The sequence below is a fragment of the Phalacrocorax carbo genome, chromosome 7, assembly GCF_963921805.1.
Source record: "Phalacrocorax carbo chromosome 7, bPhaCar2.1, whole genome shotgun sequence".
Taxonomy (NCBI): domain Eukaryota; kingdom Metazoa; phylum Chordata; class Aves; order Suliformes; family Phalacrocoracidae; genus Phalacrocorax; species Phalacrocorax carbo.
The window spans coordinates 7,728,297-7,748,701 of record NC_087519.1 but is presented as its reverse complement, the minus strand read 5'-3'; the positions used below and the strand labels follow the sequence as shown (position 1 = coordinate 7,748,701).

The following is a 20,405-nucleotide window of genomic DNA, read 5'->3' as shown; positions in this document are numbered from 1 at the left end:
GCCGCGCCGCAACGCGCGACACCTCCTGCCGTTTAATTTTTTGAACATGCAATTTTTATACGTTCTCCCTTTGCCCTTTTGAAAGGAGCGTTTGCAGGAGCATGAAATTAGGGCGCCCGAGCTGGGGGACGGGCCTATCTGGGGGCATCTCACCCTCACCCTGCGTGAGAAACTTCCAGCCCCACCGTGCGGGAACCTTCCCGGCTCCCTCTGCTTGCGGGCTCCTGCCCCGCACCGGGCGGAGCCGGCCGGGGGGGCGCAGCTGAGGGGTGCGGCGGCGGCCGGCCCCTCCGCACCCCGGGACGGGGCCGCCCCCCCGCAGCCTCCGCCGGCGCCAGCCCCGCGCTTTCCCCCGCCCCTCGCCGGCGGGGGCGCGGATCCGGCCTGCGCGGGGCCGGCGGAGAGAGGGAGCGCGGCAGGGCGAGGGGAGGAGAGAGGCGAGGAGGAGGAGGAGGAGGAGGAGGAGGGAGGCGGCGGCGAGCTGGCCATGGCAGCAGCCCGCGGGCGGAGAGGCAGCCGCCGCGGGCTGCCGCTGTGATTGGCACCCCGAGGAGGAGGAGGAGGAGGAGGAGGAGGAGGAAGGCGCGGAGCAGCCGCGGGGCCCGCCATCCCGCGGCGGCGGCGGCTGTGCCCGGGAGGATGCCGGGGAAGCGGGGCTCGGCGGGCGGCGGCGGCGGCGAGCTCCCGGGGGCCGGCGCGCCGCGGCAGCGGAGGCGGCGGAGGAAGGTCTCCTGCTTCTCCAGCATCCAGCTCTTCCTGGTGTCCGAGTGCGCCCTGATGCTGGCCCAGGGCACGGTGGGAGCCTACCTGGTGAGTGGGGGGCGGCGGCGGCGGAGCCCCCCCGGGGCCGAGGCGGCCCCGCTGCCGGAGGGGGCCGCGCCGCGGGGCGGGATGCGCCGGCACAAGTGGAGGGGAAGTTTCCTCGCAGCCGGGGCAGCTCGGGGGCAGCCCCCCCCACCGCCCCCCGGGTGGGTTTGACAACAGCCCGGCGGCATAAATGACTCAGCAGCGCGGAGGGGACCCCCCCCCCCCGCCTGCCTGCCTGCGCGGCGGTAACTTGGGCGGCCGGTCCCCCGAAAGCCCCGCCGCACGGCTCCGCCGCCGGGCCGGCTTGTCACTGCCGCGGGGCTCCGAGCTGGCCGGTAGCTCGGGTCAGATGGCAGCCTTTTAGCCTGTGCTGAATAAATACCGAGAAAAAATCTTGTGGGGCATTTACTCCGCGCCTCCCGCGTTACTCATCTTCCTTGTCCTCTCGGAGCGATGCAGCGGCGTTAAGCGCAGCAGCTCCGTGAGGCTTGGCGTTAGGTAGAGAACAGTCAAAATAAGACTTCGCGCTGAATTTGCATAGTGAGATCTGGTGTCAGAGGCAGAACTGTAGTAGAAGAGTTGGAAGGATGTCCATACGGCTGTGCTTGTGCCTTTGAGTATACACCGAGAGAGGCAGCCTGTGAAAACGAAGTGTTCTTCTTCCAGCAGATGTAAGTGTATAGTTGATTTACATTTCTCAAAATAGCTTGCTGGATTTGAGAATTATAGTTTCCATGGAAAAGAAATGTATTCATAATCTCTGAGGCTTTTTGAGGCCATACACGTAATACATTATACTGTAAGTGTAAGATTTCGGCATTCTGTACTCGCGTTCAGTATTTACCGCTGCTCCTCTCTCACATGCTCAAACTACTTATGCAAATTTGTACTGAACGCAATCTATAATTTTTCAGGGTATGTGGCTAAACTAACCATGGTTAATATTCCCTATTAATATGAAATGGAAATTAGCAGTCATCTCCATATAATAAAACATGCAAGTTTAGCGTGGAATGTATTTGTAATTCCAAAGGAAACTACATCACATCTGTTGAGGTAAATTCAGTAATTCTGTGCACTACGTGAGTATAGGTGGATATCAGTTAATTTGTAGGAGCCAGACAGGGATATGCCTCTCTTATGTGAGTAACACCTTAGTAAGGAAATATATCGTTTCCGATAAGCTACTTCCAAAATGAGCTGTCAGCATGAATGAGTGTGGGACAAGCCTTCGTCGAAGTAACGGCCAAGGAAGAGCTCACTGAGGTGATGTCACTCAGTGGGCACCAGTATGCTGGAAATGTATAGATCTGCTAGAGAACTATGTATTTGCACACTTTGCTACGGTGTCTGAGCTTAGGATCAGCAGTAATAGTCCCCAGCATGGCATTTTCCTCAAACTCCTTTGCATTGTGCTCTCCTCACCAGTTTAGCATTTCTTCTTCCATTTTCCCCAACTCTTGTGGGGTGCTTTGCACCAGAGTAGCACGCTCGCTCCCTCTCGCACACCCCAGCCCCACTGGCTGGCAAACACCGTTGCTGTTGTGGTTCCTGGGGTCCTACCTCCCGCCTCCGAGGGGTTACCTCTACTGAGGTGCTGCTGTCCCTGCCCTCTGCAGTTCTCCAGGACCCTATCCTGACCAGCATGACTTCAGGCCCCCGTGGCCAGCCGGATCCACAGACAGCAACAGACAACTGGTCAGTGGGGGGGGCGGAAAAGAAAACTAAACTCAAAAACAATCCCCAGCATGCATAAGCAGTGGCCCAGCTGCACTGTGCAAGTGTTCCTCTGTTCCCTGTATAATTTATCTTCCATCACTGCAAATACCACGCAGCTTTTCGTACAATGAACAGATGCAAATGTGGAATTAGCTTTGGAGGGTAAATCTGTGCTTAAAGCGAATCTGGATGGCGCTGTACTTACAGGTGTCACGGGGGAGGGAGAGCAGGAAAGATGCTTGGTGGAAAGTGTGGAGGACCTAATCATTTTTGCAGACCAAGTGTCCTGTGGGGCCAAGTGCTGTTCTCAGGTGCTGTCTTGGGGATGAAATCAGTGGCGACTCCGTAGAGTTGCCCAGGTGTAACTGCAAGTGGATATTCATTTACTCAGGCTCCTGGGATGAGTGGGGGCTGTGGGGCTCGGCGGTGGCGTGTCGGCTGCTCCCTGAAGGACAAATTAGTGGGAGAGACAAAGCAGAGAGTAAACGGAAGACAGACAAATAGGGAGATGCTGCAGAGGACAGACACAGTGTGTGGTTCTGGGCAGTTGAATAAACTACTAATTTTAGCCTGTCGGCAGTGAGCAAGTACTGTATTTATGCTTCTGCTTTGCTCGGCCACTGTGTGACTTTCCCTAGTTACTTGTAACTCAGGAAGAGAAACCTTTTTTTGCCTTATACGGCGACAAGTTGGTTTCCTCGGTTTTTGTCTGCCTTGCTCTGCACAAGGAGATTGTGAGAGCAAAAACTCAGCTTGTTAAGAAAACGAGGCGGGGGCTTGGCTTCATAGGAGTGATTGAAGAGCTCAGTTTTGATTGGGCTTGGCTTTCATGTCAGTACGTTTGGAAGTGGGTATTGTTATTTCTTCTTAGAGGTGTAAAACTTTTTTCTGTGTTCTTTGCACAATAAACCAGCAGCGCCCACTTGAATGTATGTACAAAGTAGATATTCATTCATTATGTGGTTTTGAAGCAAAGATCATTCACTTTTATTTGTTCATAAAACATTGTGCTTGCCAACAGGGCTTTATAAATAATAAATGCTGATAAAAATCTATAAAGTCCAATTCTTTTCCCACAGAACTCAGCAGTGAAAATACCCCAGGATGCCAATAGTGGATGTCTATGGTTAATTAGTACAGTGTCTCTGAGGTTCTTCACGTGAAGTTTTAGTTGTAGCATTTGATCAATGTCAAGTTCCAAAATATTTGTCAATTACTGCGCTTGCTCTTTGCGAAATGCACATGTTCCAAAATGACTTGGTGCCATATCCTGCATAGTTTATGCAAATGCAAGCCTGTGCTGCTGCCTTAATTTCTGGGGCTGCTGAATACACCCTATTATTTGCATATTCTTGTGAGGTTTTGTGTATGCATTTATTTGGCTTCATCTAATTACTCCTGCGTGCTTTTGGAAACTCGAATTTCCCAGCAACTGCAGTGGCAGCAGGGGGAAAACGCTGCTTGTAGTCTGCAGGGATTCCTGCTGCAGAAGTTACTCAGGGTTTTTGCAGCAACTTTTAAAAGCCCAGATGATTTCCACCCCCGGTTGCTCTCCTGCAGCCTAGGTCCGTGGATTAAAGAGCCGAGTATTACTGGTGCAGATGGCACCAGGAGGGAGAGGCTGGAGCCTCCGTTTTCCAGCCGGAGCCTTGTGCCTTTCAGGCGAATGCAGCAGTGTGATCAGTCATGCCGGCTGTGCAGCGATGTGGATTTCGATAAGGCTGATTCACATACCTTGGCAACACTTCCCTCCCTGTCCCCCCCACCCCTGAATTGCTCTGTGCATTATATTTTGGAATATTTTAGCTGGTAATAACATTCCAAGTGCTCCTGACAGTTTATCGCCGAGGCATTTCATCACCCTGCCAGTCAAACCTTTTGCCTAGCCAGTGGTGAAATCATTCCTTTAGCAGAAGGTGAAGAGCCTGGTTTGACAGCCACAGTTTGTGGAGCAGGAGCGCAATTTAATTTTCTCTCCCTAGCCTTTAGCCTCAGCTCACTCAGGTTCAAACTGACCTAGTTGCAAGCACCCAACATCTGCCAAAGTCATGGGCTTCTTTAAATAAAGGGCATGCATATGGGAAGCGCGTTGAGAAGCAGTTATTTGTTGTGCTCCGGATAGATGTTTTTACAGACCTTTTCTGAGATGTCTGTGTTTGTTGCAGCTTTGAATGCAGCTATTCATGTGTTTTATCAAGTGATGGAGGATGACTGGCCTGAGCATGAGATGGAAAGGAAAATAATTGGTCCCTCCCAAGGAGGGTGCTTTGGTGTTTGCGTGGGAATGAATGCCAAATTGTTTCTTGTTTTGCTGAATGAAAACTTTTGAGCCACGCTTAACTTCCAGGCCAGAGCTTTGCCTGTGCAGCAGTGTTTGACTGCAGCTTGCAAAAGCCCTCTTAATGTATCTGCAGTAAAAATAGTCCCACGTGAGTCCAGGTGGGATGGTGTGTGCGTATGTGGTCTCTGAGACAGGCTCCCTCTGTTCTCTTTTATTGCTACTGGGGTTTGGGATATTAATGAAAACTTTAAAATTCTGCATTCAGGAAAAAAAAGTATCAAAGATAAATAAAGAAGTTAATCATCAAAGGGTTCTTGCTGGAACAAGGGAACTGGGGGATTAAGAGCGGAATTTGGCTTTTGGATTTTTAAGTCGCTTTGGTGCGCAGCCCCTTCCCCTCCTGTGTTAAATCTGACACACGGGGTACCGTGTTCCTGTTACAGAAAGCGGTTGTCTCCTGCTGTAGAGACCCGGTCAAACCCCTCCTTGAAATCAGCGGACAGGTCCGCATGGAGGATGTCATTAAAGATAATTTTAATGTAGGAGTACTGCAGTGCTTCCAAGCTTCCTGTTGCGCGTGGTGCTGTACAGCAGAATTTGCCCTGAGTATTTGCAGTCTGAGTAGGCTGGGTGGGAGAAGTGTTGCAGGTGGAGAAACTGAGGCAGAGATTAAGAGCTTGATTCTGTTGCTGAAGCTATTGATAAAGCTTTCGCTTGGTTAACAGCCTTAGGCACGGGCAGAGAAGAGACTGCCAGAGCAAGGAATTCCAGTTTCAGGTGCTTCAGTCCGATGAGTTAACCGCAAGAGCAGTTTTTCCCATTGATTTTATTATTGTTTTTATTAAAGTATTTATTTTCCTAGAGTAAGAATCAGCTTTAAAATACTGCTGTCCTTTTTTTTTTTTCTTCTTTCCATCCTCAGCGGTGCTGAGTAATAAATTAGCTGTAATGCTCATAATTTATTTGTCACTGGGGTATTTAAGGGGAAAAAAAAAAAAACCATGGAGTGAAAATAAATGTTTTAGCGGGGACGAAGATTGCCAAGCATTGGCTGGTTATTGCTTACAGTTCATTTTCCCTTAATATATCTTTGCTGGCAATGTTATTTCTGGAAAGTTGTTTCTAGTATGCCTTTCCCATTAGAGAATATTGTCTGTTTTGCAGCTGAGTTGCACAGAAAGTTATTCTAAACTAGCTCTTTTGACTACATTCATATTTCTTCTCTAAGAAGCCTTTTGATGTTTTTTGAGTCTCTGACTGCAGGGTAGAGGAGAAACCAGATCCAGCTCTGGGTTCTGATGCCTTCAGACTCTTGTGGGGCTTGGGTTGGGAGGTGGCATTGACTCATCAACGTAAGAACTTATCTAAATTAGTACAAACAAATTCTAATCCAGGTGTAGGTTGGATTTTTGAGTTCCAGGAAGACTTGTGAGTAACTGGCATTTATACTTTGGTTTAAAATTTTCTTTCATCTACTACTAATAGAGGAAATGATGTAGAGATAATAACGTGTTTATCTCTTACATTATATACTGTGTGCCATTTGCAGAGTAAGTCCAAACTTAGTTTGGTGCCTTCTTGGTTAAATGCATTTAAAGGCAAAATCCACTTGATGTGTGAGAGTGTGGACTAATAGTTTTTAGTGTTTAATTTTAAAATTATTTTTAGCAGAAAGTTTGGCAGTTCTTCCTTTTCTCTGTAAGGGCCAAGCGATATTTGTAAGTCCTCAGAGAAAGAGTGGCCTGTTAGAAATGTTATGGTCCATCATAAAACCAATCTAATTTCTTTTGGCCAGCCTTCATTTCCAAAATCCCTTTAGCATTTGCTGTGTGCCTATGTGACAACTAGCTCTCTGAGCTTTAATGGCCTGTAGTATTAATGCAGCTGAGGTTTAAAGGGATCTTGAATTAGATCAGAGAATTCATTGGTCTGAAGGTCTGCGTTGTTCTTGCTCAGTAACTTTATGCAGTGTGACTCTCTAGATCGTAATATAGCCCCTGTCCCAGAGAGGGCTCAGCTGAACTCTCCCCTCTCTGCAAGGGAGAGCTTTTATTCCCTGGTTCCCAGAAAGGGGTGTCTCTCAGGTTGCATGGACTTTCTTTTCCTTGACTTTCAGGATATTGTAAAGGACCAAAAGCCAGCTTCTGTTGTGCTATGGCAGTTTAAATTTATTGCTTCAAAAGAGTTATTCTGCAATTCATCAAGAAGAATTTGTCCTCTGTGTATAATAACCTAAAATGTTTCCTTACTTGTATACTCCTTAGTCTCTAGTTATTCCTTCATGGTAGCAAGATTAAACAGTGGCATACTATTCAGTGGGTGAGGCAGCAGCTTGGACAAATTAGTGTAGTTTTGTCTTCTGATCAACACCAGGTGAAGCTGCAAAGTGATATATTTTAAGCATCATCCGAGGAAGTTTAAATAAACACATGATAATACTTTGTGGAGTAACTCCTTTAAGTGCTCCAGTGAAGTTTGGAAGAATTAATTTGTCCTATTGCATAGAAAAATGGGCCACTGATTTTGATTTACAAGGTTTCATTATAACACTGCAGCAAAACCAGGACTAGAACCCCAAGAGCCCCGTCTCCAGGTCACCTTGGAGCGATCGCTAGACTCTGTCTCGTCGTAGATACATACTGCAATGCAAATAGCATTGCCTGCACCGCTAAGTAGAGATTTCACACTGCCACGCTTCATACAGTATCCATAAAATCAATAGCGATAGCAAGCCGTTTAGGGAGTTCCCGGAGTGTCTGGCACTTCTTCCCATCAGTGTTGGGAGGACTCTGCCCTGTGTGGGAAGCAGTCTGTAGTGTTTGGAGAGATGGTCCCTGTATCCAAGATGTTTCAGTCTAAGTGGATGGATCAAAGTGTGGAGCAAGGGAACTGTTCCTTTTTCCCAGATTCTAAGTGGGGGATGCAGTTGTAATCGTGTAGCGATGAAGACCTACAGCACAGGTGTGAGCGGAACTGCCCTCCTCACTTGGCAAACCTAGGAAAGACCTCAGAACTAAAATCAGATTTCTTAAGCTCTCCAGTTAGCAACTTTCGCTTTGCCAGCCTTATTCTGAACATGATGTGCTTCTGCATTTTGATACCTAAATATTCCTTACTGAAGCGAGGGAGGCAGGCTCCCTCCTCCTGCTGTTGCACAGTGCCTGTTGCGCTGAAGTTGCAGATCTTTTATGGGGGCTCGTATTGCAGCAGTGGCTGAATGCACTCAATTGTAGATGACTACTTGCAGCATAAAAGCAAAATTTTTATTTCATGTTTGCTTAAATGTTTATCGTCATTGTTATATATTTCCTGTGGTTCAAGAAGAAAGCAATGTGCTTTGGTGTGATTTTTGTTTTTCCTCTCTATTCGCTCTCCCTTCGTAGTATCCTTTCTCCTCACCAAGCAGCCAGCTGATTTCCCTGTATTTTTTTAGCATCTTTATCTTTTTCATGTCTGCAGCTATTGCATGGATGATTTCTGCATGTTTGCTGGCCCAGTGACTTTTAGGTAAGTTACTGTTAGGGCAGGTGTGGGAGCACAGAAGTTGTTTTTCCATGCTACATAATGATCTGTTTCCTGGGCAAGGATTGCTGGAATTGTCTTATTTTTAATGTTTAAATGTCCTTTTAAAACACTTACCATGCTGTTCACCTGTATAATTCATAATGCCTTAAGTTTACTGAAAGTGGAAAAAGACTTAAAATTTGGTTTTATGGTGATCCATAAAATGACAGTGAAGTTTTTGAAGGAACCTGGATAATTCAGTTGTATTGAGGTCTTTGTGACTCACCCAGCATTATGGTTTCTGAAGCAACTATGTCAGATTTGCTTTCAAGTTTTCTTTTTGGTGCTTTGATGTTTGCATCTGAATCCAACATTTTCTCTAGTTTGGCTTTTTTTTTTTCCCCCTAATAACAAGGCAACTACAAACTCTATCATAAAGGAACTGAAAGAAAGCTTGTCTGTTTGGGAAGAGTTGTGTGGTGTGGGTGTGAAAATGTTTCACTTTTCACTTTTTAAAAATCTATATTTTCTTTTCCTGCTAAAAGTTAGATTTTTGGCTGAATTGAAATCAGCGTTGGTTTGGGGTCAATATCTAAGAAACAACCTTGAAGTGTGTATTGCATATGTGTATTTTAAGGTGATACTTAACCACTTAATGCCTGCAGAATCTAATGAAATGATGGGGAATTGCTTTACAGTTAAGGTGCCAAGTAGTGATGCCTCTATGTTCCTAAAACAGGTGAATTAATCAATAAATTTATGTAGGCAAGAAGTAAGTATTTTTTCCTGGAGTCTGCTTAGAACCCCTATTAGGTGGAGCTTTGCGTGGTCTCAGCTGTCAGGGAGCACCTACATTCAAACACAGTGATGGGTATGTTTGCCATATCAGGACAGAGTTTCTGTAGTTTCAGATTTGTTTCATCCCTTTAGTTCTCCAAAGGGATAACAGGGAGTGAGAAAATACCATAACTTCACAGGGTCGCAATCCGTCATGTTAAACAGTGAATGGTCTTTGTTTGCTCCGGTAGAACTTCAACAGGAAGAGCTGCAAAAAGGTTGTTTTGGGCTTCTTGCTTTTTATTTCTGAAAAGGAGGATGTGAAATAGCTGCTACCTCTTTCTACTTGTCTCCACAGCTTTGTGCAGACTTAGGTTGGCACATCGTTAGCAGTAGACCAGAGGGTTGCTTGGGAGCCTTATGATGCTGGAGTGTGGGCCAAGCCTCACCCTTTGGCTTGAAGGGAATCTCTGAAGGGCTGCAGGATGACTGGCAGGTGCCTTGCTTGATGCAGTAGCAGGATAAGTCCCCTGCACCTCTGAATAATACCAGACCTGTATGTACACATACACATGTCTATACTGAGAAATGTCAAGCGAGAAGAGGGGCAACATTTGAAGCTTCCAAAACAGAAGCTAGAAGTACTGACTAAAGGAAGATTATTTTGAAAAATATGAAGGAGAAATGCCCCAGTGGTGTCCTGCTGTTTGTTGTGCCATGCTAATGACTTTCATCTGCTGGAAACATGCTTACTTCTCATCCTGACACAGTTTGAGTGTTGCATGATGCATTGAGATGCCAAATTAGGGGTTGATCCTTTCTTTCCTGTAACTGAGAAACAACAGAAGAATAACAATATGTAACTAGGTCTTGATTTTTAAAGAGGAAAAACTTGAGTTTAGGTTTCCAGCTTCTCAGTCCTATGGCTTGCTTCTCACCATTCCTCTGAGCTGCAGGAAGAGCTGTAATTGTCATAGTTTACTAAATCTGTTTTCGCCAAGTTGTTCTTAAAGCTTTAATTTTTCTCTTTAAAAGAGTATCCACCTTGCTTGGTGAGGTATTGTGGTGGGTTAACCTTGGACTAGAGCCAGATGCCCACCCAGACACACTCTCATTCCTCAACAGGGCGGGGGCAGAAAATGAGGTGAAAAAATGATTGTGGGTTGAGATAAAGACTAGCAATTACTGTCAGGGGCAAAACAGACTTGACCTGGGGAAAATGAGTTTTTATCACCAATTAAAATAGATTTGGATGTTTAAAACAAAGACAAAAATTAAAACACTACCTTCCCCCATCCCACCCCTTCTTCCCAGGCTCACCGGGAGCATGTCTCCATCGGATGCTCACCACATTCTGCTGGGAGAGCATCCGCCCTCGCCCACGAGCTAAAGTAAACTGTTAATCATGTTTGAGCACCGACGTGCTCTTTGCAGAAATGTTGGCTGGCATTGGATAAATGGTTTTCCCTGTGCTTGGATCCTGTCTGCGCTTGGTGGTCAGTCACTGGTTTTTGTGGTGTGCCACTGGGCAGCAAGCAGGTTCGGCCCAGGGAGAAACATGTGTCTGTGTGACTAAAACACAATGATATTCCTTCTGTCCTGCAGGTGTTGTCTGTAAAATTTGATTATTGTGGGAATTAACCTTCCCCATAGCCTATGCCAAGTGCTGCGGTTCCTGTGACGGGCAGAGAAAGCATTGGGCGTATAAGCCCTTTATCAGAAATAGTGGGCAGCATTTTTAGGGTTTACCAGCAAAAGAAAACTGTGGTTTTTGTTTTTGCCTTGTTCGATGTACAGGGCTGAGAGCAGTTAATTACAATGGGCCTTTCAGCCTCTACATGAGATGCATACTTTGTTTCCTGCTGCCTATGGCTAGTTATAATGCAGGTCCTTATGTCTGAAGTCAACACAGCTGCTGGCTGAGGGACAGGAGCTTTAACTGAAGGGATGCCTTGTCTAGGGGTGCTTGTTTGTGAAGGGCAGTGATGTTAGTTTTGTAATATCAGCCGGTTCGGGTGATCCTTTAGTCAGTCTCATCTGAGGTGCTCAGCGCAATGAACTCCCGCTGAGCTCCGACTGTGTTCCTACAGGAACCTGCCATGTCTCGTGTCCTCCAGCTTCGGTCCAAAGAGGGGTACTTTGGCTCCAAGTTTGTGTTTCTGTCATCGAAAGGCGGTATCAAAAACCTCGTGGCTACCTTGAGCCCTTGGGTCACAGTGCTATGAAGCTAGTCTAGGTTGGGTTTTGTTTTCTGTTTCTTCCCTTGCTATAATCTGTGATGTTTAATACTATTAAAAAATTGTATATCAAGGGATCTGGTTTGGGATTACCGTAAAGGTTTCCCATAGTCTTTGGGATTCAAACCTACCAACTTTGACGAACTCAAGAGCAAAGGCTGCAAAGGGAAGATTTCAAGTATTCCATGGAGCTAGTTAAACCATTCGCTTCCAAGAGTTTATTTGCTCAGTTGAGGCCACTTCTGCATTGACAAATTTCTGTGAGTGAACAGATTCCAAAAACAGCTTGGGACTTATTTGATGGCTATTGAAGTTAAGCCACACTAGCAAACCATGTGCTAGAGGCACAGCTTTGTGGGTTTGCTGTGTCATTTGGCTTAACTGTACAAGCTTTCTCAAATGCTGGCCCTGTACAGAAGTCCAGTGTTTTCTGTGGATTAGGATGCATCAAGGCTGCTGTGTTGCTCTTAATCTCAGTGCTAGCTCCTACCAAGAAGGCAGAAGTTTCAAATTTCTTCTGTGTCTTGTGGAAGCATTTGGGGCTTATGGTGTAGCCTCTCATAGCTGAGATGGCATTTATTGATTTGAATCATTCAGCTTAATTCAGTGCTGGACAAGCTTTTTGCCAGAATTTTTATTTTGCCTTCTTATTTAAATAGATCCCTAATGAATTACTGTAGTTGCGTATCATGACTCTTGGGAAATGTTGGATGCAGCCTCTAGAATCAGTTCTGGGCCATTTTCAAATTGCAAACTCTTGAAGTATATCTCCGTACAGTGCCTGGGGAGCCTTGTCATTATCTGAGTTTTCAAAATGCTCCCACATTAATAAGCTGCATCTTTGGTATTCAGTGGGCAGGTATCCAGCGAGCAATTGGGTAGCAGGGTAACAACTTGGAGGTAAATCTGGATGCAAAGTTCTCTCGGCTTTCACTATGTTGTTGAGACCAGAGGGTTCTGGCAGGCGAAACTGGCTTGTTTTCATCCAGGACACAAAAGCTTTATTTCTTCAGCATCAGGGCTTGAAACCAGTTGAGGACTCTGCATAGTTGGGGTTTTGAGTCAAGGGAGCGAGAGGGGGAGAGTCTGGAGCAGAGGTAGGAAGGCAGAATTTAACTTCTTGTAGAGAGTCTTTTACATATGGAGAAAGCCCTTCAAGTGGGGCTGCGGCAAATAGTCATTATATGGCTTTATTTAATTGGATTTCTTTCTTGTGGAAGCCACAGTGAGTCTGGGAATCAGTACAAGGCTCTATGGTCTCCTGACTGGAAATTTTTTCCGAGGCTCTCCTGTAATGTCCCAGCTTAATACTTCTGTGTCCCCATCTTCAAAATGACTTTTTCTGAAATGGCATTACTCTTTGGGTGTGTGTGTGGCCAAAATGAACAAAAACGTTCTGCAAATGGCCTGCAGCAAAGTGGGGTCTTCTGGTTTAGCCAACAGTGCCTTTTGGCATGAATGGAGTGGTTACTCCAGTGTTGAATTTGACCAAAACGTTATGGCTTTCTGTTAGGCATCGCACTGAGCCTTCAAGGTGTGGGGTCTTTAAGAGATGAACAGAACTTTGCTACACTGGAAATGCAAGTTGAAATGAAAATAAACTTTGCTTTCTCCTTTATTTGCCCCCCTATCGTACATAGTGTATGGATTCAGACACTTTCAATTTGACTCTCAGCATTCTGATTACACTCAGAACTCTTGGTATCCAGACTGCGTCACAAAAAATTAAGTTCATGGAGTGTTTCCAGGAGTCCGTGTCGCTGTGTATTTCCCTGCCTTCTCCCTCATTCGCGCAAGGGAAAGATTAAATGATGGAACAGCAACTTGTTTCCTCTGAGCCAATACTGGCTAGGTAGATTCTGTTGATGGTGGCATCTTGGCAGGGACAGAGGAACATTCCTGCCACACGTGGGTAATGTTTTCAAGCCAGGCTCTTACTTTGCATCTGGCTGTCCAGAGCTGTCATGTCCAAACTGACTCCCTGCATCAGTTAAGACTAATGTTCGTGCCCAGAGAAATCTGTTTTCGTTCACATTTGGACAATGCAACATGTGGAGACTTGGGAGAGGACAGCTTTGCCCATGGGATAATGCTTGTTGGCTGAGGAACAGCAACTATTTGTATTTTCTGGTGAAGATGCAGACCAGGGATGTTTGGGCTCATTTCCTGGCTTTGTTGTGGACTTCCCCAGGCTGCCTTTCGGCTTTCTCTCTCTGTCAGCAAATGTGCTAGCTATGGTATTGTCTGTCTTCATGGGCATCTTCTGGGCTGGGATGATGGGCACTCAGCTGCTACAATGACAGTAACTGGAATTAAAGAGGTACCCTGGCTTGGACCCTGGGTCAGATCTCTATCAGCTACCATAAGAAGTTGATTTAAACGAATTAGTGGGCTGGTAATTTTGTGTTATCCTACCTGTGGTTGATCTGTGAAGCTTCTCCCTTCACCCTGGGCTATGATGCAGCCTTGTTGCCAGCTGAATGGTATCCCTGCTTCCTTTGCACCTGCCTGAAACCACAGGGTTGAAGCATCTAGCCCTCGTCTTTTTGAGCCTTCACAGGACAAGACTACTCACTGCTGCTTTACTTGCTCTTTGGTAGTGATGGATTTTAAAAGAGCCTGAAGGTATTATTTTTCAAAAATGCTTTCTGAGCCATATTCTCATTGGCAGAAGTGACTTACTCTAAGTGTCTCTGAAAATGGGACTCTTGTTCCAAAGCCACTTAAGTGCTTTTGAGAAATCTCCTTCCCTGTTGTGGACTGCTTCAGTGGTGTGTAGCTTCATTTAAAACAAGCCCAATTTAGCGTCTAAATGTTACATGCCTGGCTAATAAACTGTATTGTAATTAGTACCTTGGGGAGGCAGGAAACGGGGAGAAGCTGAGTATGAAGAGAATGAACTTCATGTAGAAGCTATCTGCAAAGGATGAGGGAAGAACTGTAGAAGGAGATGAAAACATGGGATCTGAAATGGCTGCAGAGGATATGTGTGATGGGAATAAAATAGGCATGGAGCTGTGAGGAGAACTTTAATAGGCTTGGGTTAAAGAAGAAAAAATACTTAGCATAGCAGGTAGTGAGACTGGATGAAGAATGATCCTTCTACCAGTCAAACCCTCTCAGTTAATGTAACCTGCAGACAAGCTGATGCTGGTGCCAGTTTTCCAGTTTCCCCTGTGGAAGCTGGACTGGGCTCATCCCTGTTCTCCATCACAGGTCCACTAGTGTCATCTCCCAGTTTGAGAAACCCATACTCAGGGGCTGCATGGGCCACTTTGCTGAGATAATAGGGGTTTTGTCTTGCTTGGTTCATGCATCTGGCGTTCATTTCCCTTTGCTTGCTGTGTATCTCCCAGTGAAGATTAGCGTGGCTTTGAGCAATGCACCTGGTGGTGACAGATTCCAGCTGGTGGTGGGAATTCTGCAGCCACGTGTGTAGCTCTTGCCCTGGCTGGTCTGTTGTGCACCTGCAAAACCAGGGCTAAGAGAAACCAGAGGTTGGGAAAGTACAGGGAGAAGAGAGACAGCGCTTATGTTGGCTGCACTAACCAATCGGTTACTGAATGCCTCGGCTTGGCACTGAACATTGAATGCAAAACTCTGCAGTGCCTGAATTCTGGATTCCTCCCAGAATTTGGTGTGCCCCTGCTGTAGGAGCAGTGGTCCTCCATGGACCTCCTCTCCTGTATTGTGTTTTTGCTCATGTCAGACTCCGGTAGATAAGTGGAAGAGGTGGTGACTCCTGTTTCCTTGCATGTGTGCATTGAATTTTTGAAGTTTTAGTGATCCTACAGTGAGAGGACCCCATCAGCCTGTCAGTGCCTGTCTCTGACACGGGTTATTGTCAATCCTTGCAGACACAGGGGTGAAATTCAGCTATCTGCGTGTACAGCCTCAGCAGATGCTTTTGTTCGTTTGCTTTTTGATAGCTCACTTCATAGTGAATCCCAAAGAACAGAGCTCCCATCATTGGTGGCACATGTCCCTATATCTCCATTTTACAGGGAACACGCTGAGACAAGTGAGATTATGACAAGTCTGCAAGTCCTAGCTAGATCTCCCATTTAATTTTTCTATAAGAATTTTTTTATTCCCTATATGCTATTTTGTGTGTGTTATTTTAAAAGACCCTTGTAAATCGCCTTCTGTTCAGGAGGAAAGGGGCTTGCTACCTTTGAGAAGTGGCAGAACGGGCGGATGATACGATGGTACGGGATAAAAAGTTGCATTGCTTGTGTTGCGCTCAGGACTGCCAAACTTAAACGTGCAAATGTCACAGGTCTGCCCTTTATGACTTCCACCCCCATTCTTCACACAGTAAATGTTCAGATAATAACCAGGTTCTCAGGTGGGAATACATTTAAGATCACCTTCAAGCCCTGACTTGTCTGTTTACGCGACGAACCCCCTGCGCTCGCCTCCCAGCCCGCCCCGTTCTGCAGCGGGAAGTTTGGGAGCAGCAGCACACAGCTCCCGCTCGTACCCTTGGCTCTGCACAGAGACAACGTGGAAGGAGAAATGAGTCGTTCGCGAGCAGCTTTGTAGGAGGGTGTTACTTAGCAAATAAGGAGGATGACACGGACAGCTCTTGTGTGGGCTGTGGGGTGTGAGATGGGGATAAGCAAGCAGCTCACGTGGCTTTGGGACAAGCTTGGGGTGCTGCTAGTTAGGTGCCAGAGAGACCCTGATTCCACCTGCAGATGCTTACAGTAATTTGGTGTTTCTTTATGAGTTGTTGCCAAGTGCTGTGGTTTGATGATACAATGTGGCCATTTTGTCAGTTCCCTTTTAAATGGCTTCCTTCCTCCCAAGGCTTCCTAAATTAAAGCATTTCATGTACTGGTTGATGAGAAATGCCTCTAACTTCTCCCTAAGCTGAGTTCCCATTTGCTGTAGCCAGGCATCCTTGCTGCTGGGTAGGGAGTGGAGCACGAGAGATATCAGCAGAGCTGGAGCAGATGAGGAGAAAAGTAGTAAGACTTGTCAGAAAACCGCCTCTCCCAGAACATAGCCTTTATATAATCACCGTTGTCCTCCAACCGTGAAAACTGAATTCAGCTTCCATCAGAGCTTTTCTTAATGCTGCTTTAGAGCGTCCTGCCTGTGTCACTTGTGCCCTGGTTCATGCCTGGCAGCTGGGGATGATTCTGCAGCCAGCTCCACAGGCCTCTTCTTGATCTGCACTGTGGCATAATTGGACGCAACCCTTAGCCCTGAATTCAGCTCTTGATCATAAATTAAGATAACGTGAAGTCCTTTGCATGACAGGCTTTCTTGTCAGGCTTGCGTTAGTTTCTGCTGTGCTAAGTATCTGTGTTTGTAGTAGAAAGCCTTCTCTGCAGGCGTAAAAGTGTTAGGAAGTATTTTATTAGATAAACAAGCAAATTTGCGTTGATTTGGGGAGGTGGAGAAGTGAAGGTGTTGCAGTGTGATGGCTTAGGACCCTGCCTCTCCAGTGCTTTGCTAGTACATAGGAAGGGACTTTTTGTCGGTTAAGGATCTTCCAGGAATATGAGCTTCATCTCCTCTTCTCCACTGGAAGTGAACCCAGGGCGATGGTGCCCTGTTTGCAGAGTCCCAGACCCGTGTATGAATCTTGTTGCCAGTCCTGTACATGGCCAGGCTTTTGATGCTGTAGGAGCCTACATTTGAGTTGTATACAGTTTAAACTCCTCTTTCTCTGGCTTTGTACACCTACTTGCTGGCCATGGGTTTAAAAAGGAGATCCATCTCTGAAAGTGTCAAGGATGCTCCGGCTGCTTTCCCTTGGCTGTTTACTTTGACAGAGCTGAATGGCCCCCCCCGCTCATGAGCCCCTGCTGCTGTGCACTTATTCCATATGGAATTCTTCATCCTCCGGGTTTGAAATGTGCCGGCAGCACTGCTCTGTGCTACGGTTTTTAAAGCGCACAAAAATGCAGTTACAGGGTTGAGGTTTGTGCTTCTTTGCATGCTTATGATGCATTATTTTGCTGCCAGTGAAAATGACATAACATTTAAAAATAAATAAGGGTTCAAATATCCACCTGCTTTGTTGTATGTGTGCTACTAAAGAGCAGTAATGGCTACAAATGGATTCTGGCACTGGGTGTATTTATGTAGGTACCTTGTCAGAGACTAAAGTATCACCTGCCTTTGGACAGTGAGGTGAATCTCGAACAGCAGACTCGGAGTTAGAAAGTTTGTGTGGACACTCAGTCTGCAGTTGTGATAATATCACTGGAGGTTGGGATTTCAAAAGGTTAAAAAAATGCAGGTCTCAGCCATGGTGCGCATCTGTTTCAGAGCGACAGAAAAAGCCTTTCAAGTTTTGCTAGGGAGCTCGGTGTGGCCTGGTGCTCTGTACCTGGGTCTATTTTGAGCTGTCGGTGACTCACTCTAACTTTCCATGATGGATGTGAGGGGGTAGGTTGCAAATAACACCCCTGACGATCTTTTTGTTCACACCTCTCTAAATGGGGCAGTGCTCCTTCTCTTCCTCAGGGGAGGCAGGGAAAGGGGGTCAGTCCCTTGTGTCCCACGCAGGATCCTTAGGAGGTAAATGGGGAAGATACCAGCAGCTCAGCTGCATTGCTGAAGTGCCTGGATTTGAGGTTAGGTTTTTATGTTGCATATTGATCAGTATGGATCCCAGTTTCACTAGAGCAGAGGAAAATACACTTTGAGAGGCACGTGACTTCTTTCTGTTTTAAGCTGTTTTGAAACAAACTGTGGCTTTGCACTGGTGCATCAACTCCTGACCAAACAGGATATCTTCTGTGGGAGCCGGCTGCTCTTCGCTCTCTTTGCAATGTGCAACAGCATAGAGCATTGCTGTGTTTGTGGCATAGCTGCATAACCCAGGTACACTTGCTTTGTGTCCTGTGCTGGCTGAGGGCAAGTGGCAAAGGATGCGACTGTGAAGCCACGACAGGCGACTGCTGAAATGTGGGGAGGAGATGCACAGTGGTGTACAAGAGATGGCAGAAGAGTTTTCTGCGCGGTGCCAGAGAGGAGGGGTTGCCAAAAATACGTGTCTTGCCTTGACCAGGAGTGTGGTGCGCTGTTTCTCTTGCTGCACGGCGTAATACCCTTTCTATTCCAGCCCCTGAAAATCCTGACCTTGAATGTGTACTTAATTTGGACCGTGTCAGTAATCTTAGAGCTGGTCACTAGAATATAAAATGAATTTTTCACACCAGTGAGGCATAGATTTGAGCTGCAAACTCCTTGGGGCACCAGTACAGTAACTTGCAGATTTTCCAGTGCTGTCCTAGAAACAGCATAGACACATGCAGCAACAGCCAAGCTAATAACACCCTACTTCTCAGCAGTGGTTCAGCTGCAGCGTCTATTATCCCTGTCATGTGAATGCAAATTTCTGTGCAGAGATGATTTCCAGACCTTGAGCAGAGCCAGATTGGGTGTGTTCATATTGCCACCCTTTTTTTTGCTTTCCCTTATGTTCGTGTGCCCAAAGCCAGCACGGGTGTCGGCATATGCAGTGAGAACATCTTTTAAGTTTCCACTGACTTTATTGGACTGGGAATGGTGTTGAAACAAATGATCAGCAGCTTGAGATGGGAGGCCCTGATGCCCTCACTATTTCAGTGGGGTGGGGAGCAGCAAGGAATGCTGATGCCTGGGGCTGGGCAAAGGGTATTAAGCTTGTTGCCTTCCTCCCAGCCATCCGGTAGGGAGGGAGTGGGCAAAATGCCAAGGGAATTGTCTTCATTTAAAGAAATTGGGCTCAACCACAAGTGATCATGTCCATGCTGGAATTGCAGAGCAGAAAAACATCAGAGCAGAGGATCAGCGTCTTTCCTTTGGGCTTGAAGCCTGAGCCTGGTGGCTGTGCTGTCGGCTGGGAGGGCGGGTGGCAAGGGGGTCTGAGCCCATGAGTACCAGCTCTACGGGGAGGAGAGCTTGCTTCCAACTATGGGATGCCCTTTGCCCTGTCCCACGTGGCTGCTGGAAGAGAGGACGAGGTGACATCTGAAGAAAGGGGATGGAGGCACTTGGAAGCAGTGGCTTTGTTTCTGGGATGGTCGCTTTGGCTCTTTGAGGAATCTTGTGTTTCCCAGCTCTGTAATGGAGACTGTGGGAGATGGTTCGAGTTTGTTTTCCTTTGGGAACATAGTTGCCAGGCAATTATTTTACACCCTGTAGCACTGCAGACATGTCTCTTCAAGTCCGATCTCTTACCACATAACTGAGAAAATGTATTTTACATTAAAAAGAAGCCTTTTAAAAAGGCCCTTCAGGCATAAAGTCAATGTGTTTTCTATATATACCCTGTATTATTAATGCAATGAACTTATCTGTAGACTCTGTGGGTGAATATGAGTTGATCATTGGAGATACGAACAATATGATATTCATTTTCAATGTACTGTGTCTCTACTCCATAGTGGTGCCCCCAGCCTTCAGTTCATTTCTTAGTGATAAAGTAGGGCAATAGTGTGAAGCAGGTTTGTGGATTGCATTTTTGCTGAGCATTAATATAAAATAAACAGCCTATAGAGAGAACAAATTTACCTTGGTTCAGAAATGCCAAGATCTATAGAACTGGGACAGACAGGAATGATGAATGTGAGCATGTATTTTTGAAATAAGTCCAGAATGGCATGGCAAAAGCTTCCTTGAATTTAGTTATAGGGGTTGCAATATAAGTTGCTTTGGTGGAAAATTTTGAGGTGGTGACTGATTTAATTTTTTTTTTTTTATGTGGGTCATTTTTCACTGTGCGTTATGTGAGATCATTTTCCTTTTGCAATCATTGCAGAGTGTTATAAGGTGGACTTAGGAGGCCCCTTTAGCCCAGGTCCTTTTGAGGTTAGTCTTTGAAATCACCCGAGACAAACACATGTGTGCAGACTTCTATGGCTCTGTAAGAAGAGGAGATAGTGCAAGCATGGTATAAGTTTTAATTACTTCTTGTTATTGTATGTTAGGGAGTGTGTTCACAGAAAAGCAGAGGGCTGGGTTACATGATCTTTCTAGTTCCCGAGTCTGCTTTCTGCAGGAGCAAGGTACGCAGATGGCTCAATCTGATTTAGTTTACGGTGGTCCAGTTGACTATCTGGTGTAGACTTAGTCTG

General features: G+C 46.2%; 1 protein-coding gene across 1 annotated transcript in view; it reads left to right on the top strand.

The window, feature by feature from the left end:
* The first annotated feature begins 564 nt into the window (after positions 1-564).
* SLCO3A1 (solute carrier organic anion transporter family member 3A1) overlaps positions 565-20,405 on the top strand; it is a 149,316-nt gene continuing 129,475 nt past the window's right edge. The window contains exon 1 of the mRNA XM_064456185.1: positions 565-810. Within this exon, the coding sequence (XP_064312255.1) occupies positions 640-810 (171 nt within the window). The 5' untranslated portion in view covers positions 565-639. The remainder of the gene's footprint in view (positions 811-20,405) is intronic.